We start from the raw sequence: 14,189 nt of genomic DNA on the forward strand, positions 1-14,189 counted from the left end.
AGCTGTTTTTGAGTTATCTATTAGTTATTTATCTAAAAGTTTTCCTTTTTTAGTAATAAGACGTAGGTATAATTGGTACAAAGCGCTGCAAATGTACTTTCTTTTGCATGTATTGTACATGATACTTACTAATAGTCCCCTTTCCCCCCTATGATGGACGGGTAACTACAGAACCCTATACTGAGCAAGACAGCATGGCCCGACAGCTCGGCCGGTTTTATTATTTTGTTAATAACGTCAATAAAACAACACAAACATTCAATATGGAAAAATAAATCAAAAAGAAGGCGCTATAAATTTAATATTCATGTAGTCTCCTCAAACACCTCTTCGCTGCAAATATCATCTGCAAAGATGCTGCGGCCAATGATGAAAAATAAAGACAAGATTATTGTTGTCATATACGCACGATACAGGTTTCTCGTCGATGCTATCACACGGAGTCTCATGACCGCTAAACCGAGCGGATGCTGCCCTTGCTCGTGTCATGGGACGCACGCAGAGGCAGCACACGCCAGGGTGTAAGGACTATTGAGTCGATGGGATCTAAAATAAACTGGGCTATTGGGTGAAAGCGACGGACTAAATACTGAGCTCTAGGATAAAAAAGCTTGACGCCTGTCTAATGAAACGGAATTATTTATTAAGATAGGTATTAACTTAATTACGCAGTGAACCTTTGGACTGTAGTTGTAGTATTGGGCCATTGAGTTGGATGGTGTTACGTAACCTTTTTTGCATTCACTAGGTACCTACGACTATCCGTTGACGATGACGTGACGTAGCGTAAAACCCAAGAATACAGTAGGTAGTTTTGCTACTACATAGTACCTACGTATTATTGTAAACAAGACAATAAAAACCGGATATAATGATATACATCTCTGTTGCAACTTTGTGTGATTATTTATATAGTAATTATCACGGTAAACGAGCTTGTAAATACACTAAGGACCAACTTTCAATCCGGAGGCGGCTTCAAATCCTGGCTCGTAGGTACTAATGAGATTTCGGAACTTTTGTACGAAATATAATTTGACATTTACCACTATAAGTAGCTTTTCAGTAAAATATCGTGAGGAATCCTGGATACATCCGCGAAGAAATTCAAAGATGTACGCGAAGTTCACTACTCGTATTGGGCCAGCGTGGGGACTGTAGCCCAAGCCTTCTCGCGTATGAGGAGGCCTGTGCCCAGCCAGTGGGACGTATCATTATGTACCCTCAGATACTCTGTACCAGTCTAGCAGTCAAAGTGGCCAAATAGTTCGGTACACCATACTAAATATATGGTGCACCGAACTATTTGACTACTTTGGTTGCTACAAAGTATTTGCTCAGGGTTTTTCTGCGTGACATAATCAGAAATTATGATATCCGCAGTAGAACTAGGGTCACCGACATATCTCGCAGAATTGCGAATCTTAAGTGGCAGACTGGCAGTGGGCGGGGCACATTGCTCGCAGAACTGATGGCCGGTGGGGCCGGAAGGTTCTAGAATGGCGTCCGCGTACTGGAAGACGAGCTGTCGGTAGGCCTTCAACAAGATGGAGCGAGGACCTAGTGAAAGTCGCGGGAATTCGGTTGATGCGAGCGGCACAAGATCGGTCGGAGAGGCGAGCCTTGGGGGAAGCATATGTCCAGCAGTGGACGTCTATCGGCTGACATGATGATGATGATTTGACGCTTAGTGTACACGAAAAATCATTAACCTCCTACAAAAATTACGAGCAGTTTTAAGAACAAGGTAATTTTTTTATTAAAAACACGAAATCTCCACGGAAGAGCGAAGGCGGGCGAGATTGCAACTTTTAATTTACGAGTTAAACGTCCGGTATAGGGAACAATATTAAATTGTTCGTAGAGGATAATCATAAAGCTTACAGCGTAAATGGAGCGTGACGTCAAACACAGGCGACTGTCGAGTTGCTGCATAGCTTTATTTTTATTGGATAAAGGTAAGCACGCCTCACCTGACTATCTCACCTGATGGTAAGTGCCGATGAGGTCTAGAATCGAGCATGCTTAGCTAAAAGATTTCTTGATTTAAAAAGATCTAAGTTATAGTAGGCTGGGAATAGATTTGCAAGAACAGAGTTCCGCTCCTTAGCCGTTTTGCATAACAAAGCTGGCAGCAAAGCGTTTAGTGCAGATAATCAGCGACAGTTACAATTCAACGTGAGGGTGGAGTGTAACGCAAGTATCCGCCTAGTCCCAAGGTGGCAGGACGCATAAAAATTAATTTGACCTTGTTAAAGTAGTCCGGTACGGTATCGGGTATATTGAAAACAATATTAAATTGTTTATAGAGGATATAAATTATAAAAATTACAGCGAAAATGTAGCGTTACGCCAAACAGAGACACCAGTGGAGTCTTGTTTAGTCTAAAGACGTTAAAATATAACAGTCAGTGTGGGGCCACCACATAAACAATTTAAACTAGAAGAAAAATATGGCAGCTCCATACCATTCTAAGTCAAAAGCACAGCGTATTTGCCAGACTAGCGAGATTCTTCTACGGAAACCCCGAGTTAGATATTTGACGCCTCGTTTAGTATAATAGCTGCATCCCGGGGTCAGCATAAGCGAAACTGCTTTAATGTTTAAAGGGAAATATTGCTTTGGAGTATAATACAGGGTTTTTTTTAACCCTTAACAATATTTTGCGATGACCTGTATATTAGGTCATACTGAGCACCTTTTACTGACACCAACCCCGAAATCATAAAAACAAATTGGCTGAAATGTATGAAACGGCCATTTTTGGGTGGTCCCACAGTAAAAGATTCTCAATATGACCTATTGGCTAGTGCCTACGTGCGAAGGGCATGGTGGAGGAAGTCGTTTTTTTTAGCATTAGAAAAAAGGTAAACACTCTTGACGTGTCTTTTTATTGAAATAATCTTTAAAAAAAATTGTTTATATACATCATCATCATCATCCTGTCCAGGCCGGTTTCGGCCTCGGCGACTGGGTTTTTCTGGTTAGTGAGAGCGACGATCGTGAGCTCTCAGGTGGCTGACGTAGCCTATTTTCGCAGTAAATGTACGACCACACTCACCGCAGGTCAGGTCAGCACCCCTTGTTTATATTACCAAACTACTTATGTAAGCAAAAGAATGTAAAAGATCGTATAGATTTATAATTGTAACATATTTGCTGTGACTTATTTTTCAAGTGATTTTTAATAAAAAGACTCAAGATCGCTTATTTCTAACGAAGTTCGTTTTTCCTCCGCTCTGTTCGTTTAACGAACTATAGCGGAGGATTGGCGTTTTTGGCATTTGCCTACAATTGATACTTACCGTTCGAAATGGGACATACCTGTTGCGTAATATTGTTGTTGTGTCGTTAACTGCAAGAATAATGGCTCGAATTAATTTTACCTCCTATATCATAAAAAGTCGTTGAAAGAACTGGTTCTGTTTTTACAGTGTGTTTTTCCTTACAATTTGGAAGGTAAAATAATATAACAAACTGGACAAGCTGGACAAACTGGATATTATCACGTGTCAAAATATAATTAATACGTGCCTACACGACTAGGTTTATTCTTTGTAGGTACCTAGTTATAACTTTAATGATATTTAATTCTAAATATATTTAGAATCACTTAACACAACTTTGGGAACAAATCAAATTATTTTATTAAATGTTACACAATACAATACTATATATAAATTATAAACTGAAATATTTAGATGTCATATATTAAAGAAAAAGTGACGGAGCCCTCCAGTGGTGAAGGCAGAAGTGGTGGAGGGCTTCGTCACTTTTGTTTTTTTAAATGACATCTATTTCCTATTTCTTATAAAGTTCGCTGTTGAATAGGTTGACCTCTAGATGGGAATAATCTTAAGGATAAAACTGTGCAAAACATCTGCTTTTCCAATAGGTAAACCCAAGGCATTAACATAGCAAACAAATTAAGGTAGGGAATAAATGCTTCATATGATTTATCCATTTCTCTTTGTAAACTTATAGGTTAAAAGTTACTACGAGAATTGTTAATTAGTGCCTAATAATGTCTAAAATAATTTTGACTTTGAACTTTGATTCCTATCAACATTGTGACTAGTTATATGGTATAATAGACAATAGTTAATTGTGTAACATGGGGGCAAAGTTGTTGTCTAACCTCTGGGGCTAATATTGATATCGCAAGCAAAATATTCCAAAATTGAATTGTTGGAGTTTCAAGGCACGAGGGTAAACAAAATTTGCTACAGAGTGAAACACAATAGTTATTTGTTTTACATGGGGGCAAAGTTGTTTAACCTCTCGTTCTAATAGTGATAACTGATAACGAATAAAGGATGACTCACGTTAGACCGGGCCGTGACCGGGCCGGAGCTTCCGGAGCTTCGTTTTCTATGGAAAGTATCACGTGATCACCTGTCATGTCATAGAAAAGTAAGCGCCGGAAGCTCCGGCCCGGTCACGGCCCGGTCTAACGTGAATCATCCTTAACCGAGCGAGTTAAAGATTCCAAAATTGAAACGAAATGGTTCGAAAAATGGACCGGTTTGCATTCCCTAGTCTCACAGCGTTGGTGGCCTAGCGGTAAGGCTCGAACCTCGACTCATACTAACGTAAAACTATGAAAACGGATTATATCGCGTATATTGTCTATTATCGAGTTTTATTTCATGTGTAACTATCGCGGTAACCGAAGACAATATTTTATACCAACGTGTTTCATGAAATGTACGAAACATCAGTTGATATATATATACCAGTCGCTTTGCGGTGAAGGAAAACATTATAAGGAAACCGAATTTGAAAAAGTGGGATGGCAGTCGCTTTCCTAAAAATAATGAGTGACTGGATCAAAAATCTTCCGGAAAACGATCGTCTTTTCTGTGGACATTATACATTACTAGTCTACGATTAACGTAGGTGGGTACATTTTATTAAGGCTTTAATTATATAGCTTTCCATTGTAAGTTTTGGTCTGTTTGGCAAAAAAAATCCAAGCCTCTTAAAAACTCAAAAAGCGCGGACTCACATAAACAGAAAAGTTACAAGATAATACCCTAAATGTATTTCAGCGTACAAATTCAGCTGAAAATCTGATAAAACTCTCTCGATCCATTTCGTGCGAACTTTCCTTTTATCTTTACCGCCACGCCTAAATTTGTACACGCTTATCGCTCAAAGTTTGCCAAATTCCATTTTACATTCAATCTTTCAGCAGTCACTGCACGATGTGATAAGGTTTTTTTCGTTTCAAAGATGTTATTGGATTTTATAAAATTCAGGAAAACAACTGTCCCGTGGGTTCTATGAGTTGTTTATAGGTAGGAGTTAAGAAATTTGAATTATCTGCCACTTCGTACAGTTCGTACCTTGTCACAGTAACAATCAATATGAAAGCCGCTTTGGATTTCCTTATTTTTGTAAATATAAAAAGTAGCACAGAACGATAAAAAAAAATTGAAAAAAGGAAATCTAGCATAATACGTGTTAGGTAACGTTGCACATAGGACAAACATCTCACTTACATAATGTAACTAAAATCTAACAAGAAAAAATCTCATTTCGCTATGTTATTGCTAACGTATTTTCCTTAGAAACAAACATATTTAGGTACTCAAAACTCAAAAGGACAACATATTTGAGATAAACAAAAGAAGTCAGATGTCACCGTGCAGATAGTATGACGGGTTTTTTTATAGTATGACGTATGGAGACGTCGAGCTGTATATTTAATGCTTGCTAAATCGGTATTGCTGGTATAAGGTGGAAATAGTACGGAGAGATCAGTCGTGTGGCCTATCTTCAAAATGTTTGTAAAATCGTTGGTGGCTCTTGCCTTTGTAGGTTTAGTTAGCTCAAGTGCTGGTAAGTCTTATTTAATGTATTTTTTTTTATCCTCTTTTTTTCTAAAGTTTCTGTTTTCAATATGGTAATTTATGTTCAACCCTTATAAATTATTAAGCAGTTTTTAAGTTAAAAGTTTACTTTAAACTCCCCAAGTTACCAAGTTAAAACAATAAATTTTATTCAAAACATAACATCAACTTAACGTTAAAATTAACAGTTCCTACTAAATTCGTTGGTACTTACCCAAAATAAAATAGGAAAAGTAAATTTAAATTTGTGAGCGTAGGTACATTTAGTGAAATTACAACGAAATTATGGTTTATCTTTCTGTTTTAGGAAATAAAGTTATGTAGATACTTTTTGTTAGTAAAAAAGGTACTTAATAGGCCTTCGCAATCACAAAATTGTTTTATATATAAGAGGAAAGTTGATGACCACATCACTATACAAACTTAGTCACCGTATATCCCTCTGTTAAGTATGTATGTATACTATTTATTGTACAAAACACAAATATGGCACAAGATAGGCAGTACAAATATAAATACAAAGGCGAACTCATCCCTTTGAGGGATTTATTTAAGGGATTTTTTTATATCATAGGGTTTATTGACATTGTAGCAAATAATTTTATTAACATAAGAGTTACACCAGAAAAACAACTTGCGAACAAATTCTATTTAGAAGCTACTAGGAGAAGTAATCATCCCAGTTCCTCTTAGTACATTTTAGGATTCCGTACCAAAAGGGTAAAAACGGGACCCTATTACTAAGACTCCTCTGGCCGTCTGTCTGTCTGTCACCAGGCTGTATCTCATGAACCGTGATAGCAAGACAGTTGAAATTTTCACAGATGATGTATTTCTGTTGCCGCTATAATAAAAAATACTAAAAACATAATAAAATAAATATTTAAGAGGGGCTCCCATACAAGAAACGTGATTTTTTTGCCGTTTTTTGCGTAATGATACGGAAACCTTCGTGCGCGAGTCCGACTCGCGCTTCTAACACCCTTCGCATGACTAACACCCTTCTCCATAAATACGAGTATACCCCGCCCGCAGCTCTGAATATTGCCCAATATACAATTTCCCGCCATGAAACAAAAGTTGTGATTGGTCAATAAAAATTAATTTTTGATCGGCTAAAATATACAGCCCGTCAGGTTAAAAAAAAAAATTCTACCAGCCAACATAAGGAATCAAATTACTTTGACACTTGTGGATAAAATGCAAGTTTCTCATCCATTTTTGAACAATCAAGAGAGCCTTTACGAGCTGGTATGGTGAATAATATTTTGTTATTGCTATGCAAACATTTTTAGTGTCTCACTATTGTTACAGTACCCCTAACAAAATGCAAGATAGACGACTCCAAATGCATCAAACAGAACACTGAAGTCCTGATCCCTCTGTTCGCTGCCGGAATCCCGGATCTTGGCATCGAGCAGTTGGACCCCGTCTCATTCAAGAAAATGGACTCTAGCAGCGATTTGCTGAAACTGGTCTTCAAAGATGCCACCCTTAAAGGACTGAGCACGTGCAGATTCAAGAGTATTAAGTAAGTTTTACTGTTGGTGTGAAAACTCAACAGACGCAGGCCTGACTCACTCCGCGATTTCGTCGCGCCGCTACAAGTACATGCGGCCGCCCCCAGTTCTGGGGTCTAGCCATAGTAATTGCCGCGCACCGCTACGGAACGGACGCCTGTTCGCGCATGCGCCAGCTAGCGGTCATATCTGTCGTAATAGACGCGTTTTGTTAGAGAGTGAATCTTCTGTACCTAGTACTATTATTTATTCTGTGACAGACGCTTGAGCGAGGCGTTTGGCGTTCATTTCAAACAAATGCAAAAGTATGTAAGCGGCCTTAGTGCACGCTGCAGAGATCTTTCCCGCTTACCGCTGATCGCCTCGCTAAACGCTCCGCTAGACGCTCGCCATTGAAACCGTATACTGAGTGCGGGGCGTTAAAAATATACATAGGTTTTAAAATATGAACAGCTTTTGCTTTTTCTGCAGATATAGGTTTTCTCGTAATATTATTTATTGTTTTTAAGAAAAGTTATTGTCTACATTTTTTCTTAATTCCTCTCCTGTAGAATCCCGTAAAACTATTTATAAAACACGCTATAAGTAAGAATGGTCACAGGACTAATTCGTAGCATTTTATTTTATGAATTTCTAAGAAGTCGCTGCGAATATAAAAAATTATAGCAGTATAGCATAAATTACCATGTTTTTTTAGGGTTCCGTACCCAAAGGCTAAAAACGGGACCCTATCACTAAGACTCCGCTGTCCGTCTGTCGGTCTGTCCGTCTGTCCGTCTGTCTGTCACCACACTGTATCTCATGAACCGTGATAGCTAGTTGAAATTTTCACAGATGATGTATGCCTGGTGACAGACTGATAGACACAGACAGACAGCGGAGTCTTAGTAATAGGGTCCCGTTTTTACCCTTTCGGTACGGAACCCTAAAAAGTGTTTGACACAATTGTGTTTGAGGTTGTTAGAATTGTTTCGATGATTATTAGTTGCCCGTGGAAAGAAAAGCACAGTCAGTGATAAAATCTTGTACCAAAAATTAAATTTTTGCCAAAAACTTATTCTTACCTCATTTACAGACGCGACGCTACCAAGTTGAGCGCCAAAATCCACTGCGATGTCTCCCTGGACGGCAAGTACGACATGAAGGGACAAATCCTGGGTCTCCCCATCAACGGTGACGGAAACATGCACATCGAGCACGGTGAGTGGCTCATGAAGTTTTATAGTATTTCTCTTCTTCTTCTTCTTAGCCGTTTTCGATCTTAGAGATGTAGGCCTCTTTAAATTTTTGCCCTTCTGTTCTATATTGGAGCATTCCACGGGCTATTTTATTTCCTGTGTTGCGACTTTTTTTCGGCGTTTAAAGCAGATGATTATTTTCTGTGCATATTTTTGACTATTTGTCACAGAAAAGGAAACTCTTATACCTGCAAACCCTGAGAAAATTCGCGTTCGTACTGGACAACGGTAGACAATGTCGTGGAATGCTCCTATTGCGCTCTTTGTACGCATTTCTATCCAGCTGTTCTTTTAATATCGTTATACCAACGCATTTTTGGCTTTTCTGGTTTCATATATCAATACAGGTTTTACCCGAACTTCGACCCGGAGGTTTTTTTAAGAAAAAAATATTTCAATAGGATTCGCTCGCCACTGACTTTAGAGAGCACAACAATTTCTATTCAGGCATGCGGTTTCTGTTATCTTGAAATTAGTTCACCTTGTTGGAGGCCTTCTCAAGCTGCCATCGCCATAGTTATGTAACAAATGAATGGTCAACGTTTCCAAAATGAGACATTTTTTTGTCGGAGTACGAGAAATATCAATGTCAGGGGCTTGTAGTTTGTTGTAGTTTCTAGTAATTTCCGTACCATTTCATACCTTATCACAGTGGCAATTGACAATCACTGTGAAAGTCGCTAGGTACCTCATACTGGTGTCACTGTGACAAGGTAGGAAATGGTACTTATACTGAAATTAAATTTCTTGACCGTACAAGGGTAAAACTTTTTAGTAACTCATTATTTTGTACCTATGTCAATAAGATATTAAAAACCTTGGTCACTACATCTTTGACCTTACTGTCACTATTTATTTATCACCTCATTGCGATGAAACCCTTATTTATATACTTACCCGATGAGAGCTTTGTATAAAAGCAATGATTTCAATTCCATTGAATGGGCTTGCTGATAATTCTCAATCATATTTCTAGATATGAGGCTATGAGCTAACAAAAACATTTCGCATAGGTATAATTTATCTACATCTTTGAGACATCAGTTTTTTCCAATGTTAAAAAGAATAATGCACCTATATTTGTTTAGTTTGCTAGCAAAATTAAATATTATCGGAACAATCCAAACATTTTTTACCTAATTTATTCAAGAACACCAAACAAGTTTGTCATTCCTTGAAGGTTGAGTCAAAGTAAAGTTTGCTTGTTTGATTTTATTTTTAATAGATCTGTAAACTTTCGGTTGAAGAAGCCGGTTTCGATGTAAATGACGTCATTGTTTGCCACCTTTGACATGCTGGCGAGCACTGCCGAGACTAAGACACATCAATCATCTTTCACGACAATTACCCCTTGAACTTGAGATGTCTTTTGAATTTTTAGTTATGTTATTTTATTGTATTGTGACATAGTACCATCATAGTTGATCATAAAGACCGAAGCACTGAGTTAGGATCGCGAAAATTTTCTTGATGAATAGAAGATGAATACTTAAAAAGTACAATCGGCGATTAAAGCTTGTATGAGAAGTTTATTTTAAACGCAGTTTATTTAATCGAATTTAAACTGTTGTGAAACATGCTAACATTAAATAATTGTACGGTTGCACGAGTGACTAAAGAAAAAAGATAATCAAAAAGGTCATAAATAAATGATGATAAAACCAGGAGGTAAAATAGTAGAACTAGTTTGGGCTCTTAATATGAGTTAAAGGCAAAACTGTGTATAGAAACAATAAGGTTCATACTTAATTTCTATATTGTTACTTCCAGAAAAGGTTGAGATCACCTTCGAACTGAGCTACAAGGAAGAAACAGGTGCTGACGGCAAGAAGCACTGGAACACTGGCGCGTGGACGCACACTTTCGCGTATAAGGGCAAGACCAAGATGGAGTTCGACAACCTCTTCGGTGGAAACGAAATTTTAGGTATAGTCTGCATATTCTCAAATGATTTTTACACTTAAGACAGCATTGTGTGCCATTGTGTGTGTGCGCCGCACGCGTCGTGGCACGCGCCAACACACAATGGCACACAAAGGCCGACCGCTCGCAGGAAAGACACAATGGCTTTTGTTTAACAAATTACCGTCTTAAGCGTAAAAATCATTTGAGAAGAGAGACTTTAACACCTTGAGATTCGCACGTTGATTACCTACAACCATATTTTAAAAAAAGATTGCAAAAAGGACAATACAATAAAAGTTAACGAATCTGATAGCTACATACTTATACATCTCACAGTTACTGAAAAAATGTTTCGTCTGTAAGGGTGCAGCGTAAAAAATAGTTTTTAATTTACTTAATTTTGCGATGTCTACAGGTAATACGCGAACGAGTTAAACATACTATTTTAAAATGTGAATTGACCTTCATTACCTTCATATTAATTTGACCTCAACCGCCTTTGCATCTTGATCGTATAATACATAATTATATTGATGCACGCGAGATTCTTAAGTTCGAATGCTGCACCTTATCACCCATTTTAGGATTCTAAATCATTTAGAATCCTAAATTTAGCAAAGTGTAATAAGCCCTTAAATATTATTACACCTATCCTAACTAGGATGCTAAATCATTCAGCTTGTCAGAAACCATCCTTGCTCCTAATTAGGATATCCGTACTTGCTACACACACACACACACACACACACACACATACACACTAATTACAAAATTATGTTGTTTCCAGGCCGCGCCGCCCGCGAACTCATGAAGACCAGCGCCAACGACATAGCGAGCATCACCGCCGGACCTGTGATCAAAACAATCACTGCCAGAATTCTGAAAAACGTCAAGATCTTCTTCGAGAAAGTGCCAGTGGAAGATTTTGTTCTGGAATAAATGGCTTAATTAGATAATTAGCTATAGGGAATTGTCGTAACTGGAGCGACTTCGCGACATATATAAAGCTGTCGTTTTTCGCCGATCTGTTTGTCAAAATGGCTCGTGCGACTGTCGGTTCAGTTAGGACAATAGGTTCCTCTTTTATGTACGATTAAGGAATTTAATTTCAGTACCATTTCGTACGGTACGTAGGTTTGCACGAACACTCGCGTTAACACACGACAACTTGTGAGTTGGATAGGGACTAGTATGAGGTGCAGCGACTTTCATATTAGTTGTCAATGTTGTCATTGTGACAAGATACGAAATCGTACTGAAATTAAATTATTTTACTGTACATGTCATGCGGTGCGTACACAATATCGATTTATGAAACATCAGGCAATGAAAACATGACCTTTGGACAAAAACGCTATTGTAGTCATACCCCGGGGATGCGGTAATGTTTTACACTATCCAAAAAAATAGGTAAAACTGTAACAGATAATAGGTATTTTAACATTCCTAAGCACATTTGGAGCTTAAACTATTTTTAATTCAGTGTGACTATTTAAAACTAAACAAAGTTAAGTAGTAGTCTAAGTAGTAGTGTGACTACTTAAAAAACACAAATCAAAATATTTAATACAATAATTTGATTTGTTCCCAAACTTGTTCATAGATGGCAGCACCAGTCTCTCTCGCTACAACGTAAATCCGTAAGGAGTTCGTTTAGGAGGTGCAAGCGCGCACTGCTTGCCCTTAGAGCTGGTCAAAGACGCCTAGTCTTACTAAGATGGCATATAGTCGAGAAATTCGGACGGGCACCGCCGTGGCGGGCTGGCCTAGGAGTTCATGGCGTTAGCCGCGATAGCTAAAGACGCCGGTTCGAATCCGGCCTTCACCACTGGAGGGCTTCGTCACTTTTTCTTTAATATATGACATCTATTACAATTTTTAAACAAAGTTATAAATACCTTCACGATTCATTCCCGCTCCCAAAACCCCAGGGCATGCTAAAATTGATTCTGCTTTATCGCAAAACTAGGAGATCTAAGCGTAAACCTAAATATGGAAACAATTATAATTGCGACTCGAAAGTCTGCCCGATTTATGTAGTAATCCTACACGATCCGATCGGATAACTGGGTTTAACCTTGGAAATACAAAAAATGCCATTTGAATTTGAAATCAATATTGAAGGAAATATGGTTGAATTTCTTTTGTTTTGAAATCGAACGAAACAAAAGATATGTAGCTCTGTTACATTTAAAAATAGTTTTAATTACATTGAAGTAATTAGTATTACTGGAAGGACCGTGGACCTTACAAGGTAAAAATAATGACAACTAGTGGAGTGCATTTAGTCAGGGAGATGAAGTGGACACAATGGTTAATTTCTTCTCAATGACAAAGATGTCACAAGCTGTATGTAAATTACAAATAGCCAGACTTAAGGGCCGATATAGGACTGCATTCCAACTAAACTTTGCAGTCGAAATGCAGTTGGTATATACCTCTGCCCTTCCGCGAAATATGAAGATCGAAATTTCTTTATCCGCCTCTCTATCGCTCGACTCTGCAAGAGCGAAAGAGAGGCAGATAACGAAATTTGGATTTTCGTTTTTCGCGGGTCTTTAGACCCTTAGTTTCTGCATGTCTGTATAGTATAAAGCAATGCTGTTATGTACATTCTGTTTTTTTTTTTTCTTCACTATAATGTACTACGCCATAGTCGCCATACATTTTATATGCAAGAAACAAATAAGTGTGCAATAGTATTTCCTATGGGCAGTACTTGATAGTAAAAAAAAGACTGTATGTAGTACACTCGAGGTTTCAAGTACTAAACTCGTGTAAATCGGACGGTATTCTTGGTACTTGCCGAGAACTGAAATGAGATATGTCAAGACGGTTTTTTATATATTTTTTTATGATTAAAAACTTTTGAAAACTTCTTTTTTATTTATTTTGATAAATTCAATTAACTACTACAATGTATGTATAGGTACATAATATGTGACATTCTCAATCAAAAGGGTACTTATTGTCGGTTGTCAATAAGGCGCTATTTCCATATAGCTTTAATTTGAAATCAACCTTATCGACAAGCGACAATGTGGTACCTTTTGGTTGAAAACGTCACATATATACGATTTAAGTACAGAGACATGAACTTGATTAAGACAGGTAGGAGTACCTTACCATCATTCATTAGGGGCCCACCGATTACCAGTCCGCCTGCAGTCTCTGGCCTGTCAGTTGTTCGAAACTGTCAACTTTTTGTTCTAACTGACAGGATGATATCGTCTGGCGGACTGGTAATGAGTGGGCCCCTTTAGTCTCATTTTAAAGGTGACAAACTAAATAAATTAAAGAATAAATAAATAATAAGGACATATGTGGCGTTTTCAACCAAAAGGTACCACATTGTCGCTTGTTGATAAGGTTGATTTCTAATTGAAGCTATATGAAAATAATGCCTTACTGACAAGCGACAATAAGTAACCTACGACCACTGGATCACTAGTACAGTGTTCTACCAAGCCAAGCAAGCATGCGCAAGTGCTTTCTAAGCTTTCTAGCATCGCTCGCAGACGTTTCTGCTTGATACAAAATTAATAAATTGACTATGACTAATCCCAACAGCAAGCTCAAGAAGGCTTGTGTTGTGGATATTGAGACAACAATGTATATATACACGGTGTTATTACACTTGAGCCACTGAAAACCTGAGACACCCCAACAG

General features: G+C 38.0%; 1 protein-coding gene across 1 annotated transcript; it reads left to right on the forward strand.

Annotated features, from left to right (window-relative positions):
• Nucleotides 1–5,692: 5,692 nt before the first annotated feature.
• On the forward strand, nt 5,693–13,398 carry LOC134745035 (circadian clock-controlled protein daywake-like). The gene is made up of 5 exons (XM_063679008.1): nt 5,693–5,845; nt 7,171–7,387; nt 8,452–8,576; nt 10,385–10,540; nt 11,307–13,398. Exons 1-5 carry the CDS (start codon nt 5,788–5,790, stop codon nt 11,456–11,458), a joined length of 708 nt encoding a protein of 235 aa, XP_063535078.1. The 5' UTR covers nt 5,693–5,787; the 3' UTR covers nt 11,459–13,398.
• Nucleotides 13,399–14,189: the final 791 nt, after the last annotated feature.

This window comes from Cydia strobilella, chromosome 10 (assembly GCF_947568885.1).
Source record: "Cydia strobilella chromosome 10, ilCydStro3.1, whole genome shotgun sequence".
Lineage (NCBI taxonomy): Eukaryota > Metazoa > Arthropoda > Insecta > Lepidoptera > Tortricidae > Cydia > Cydia strobilella.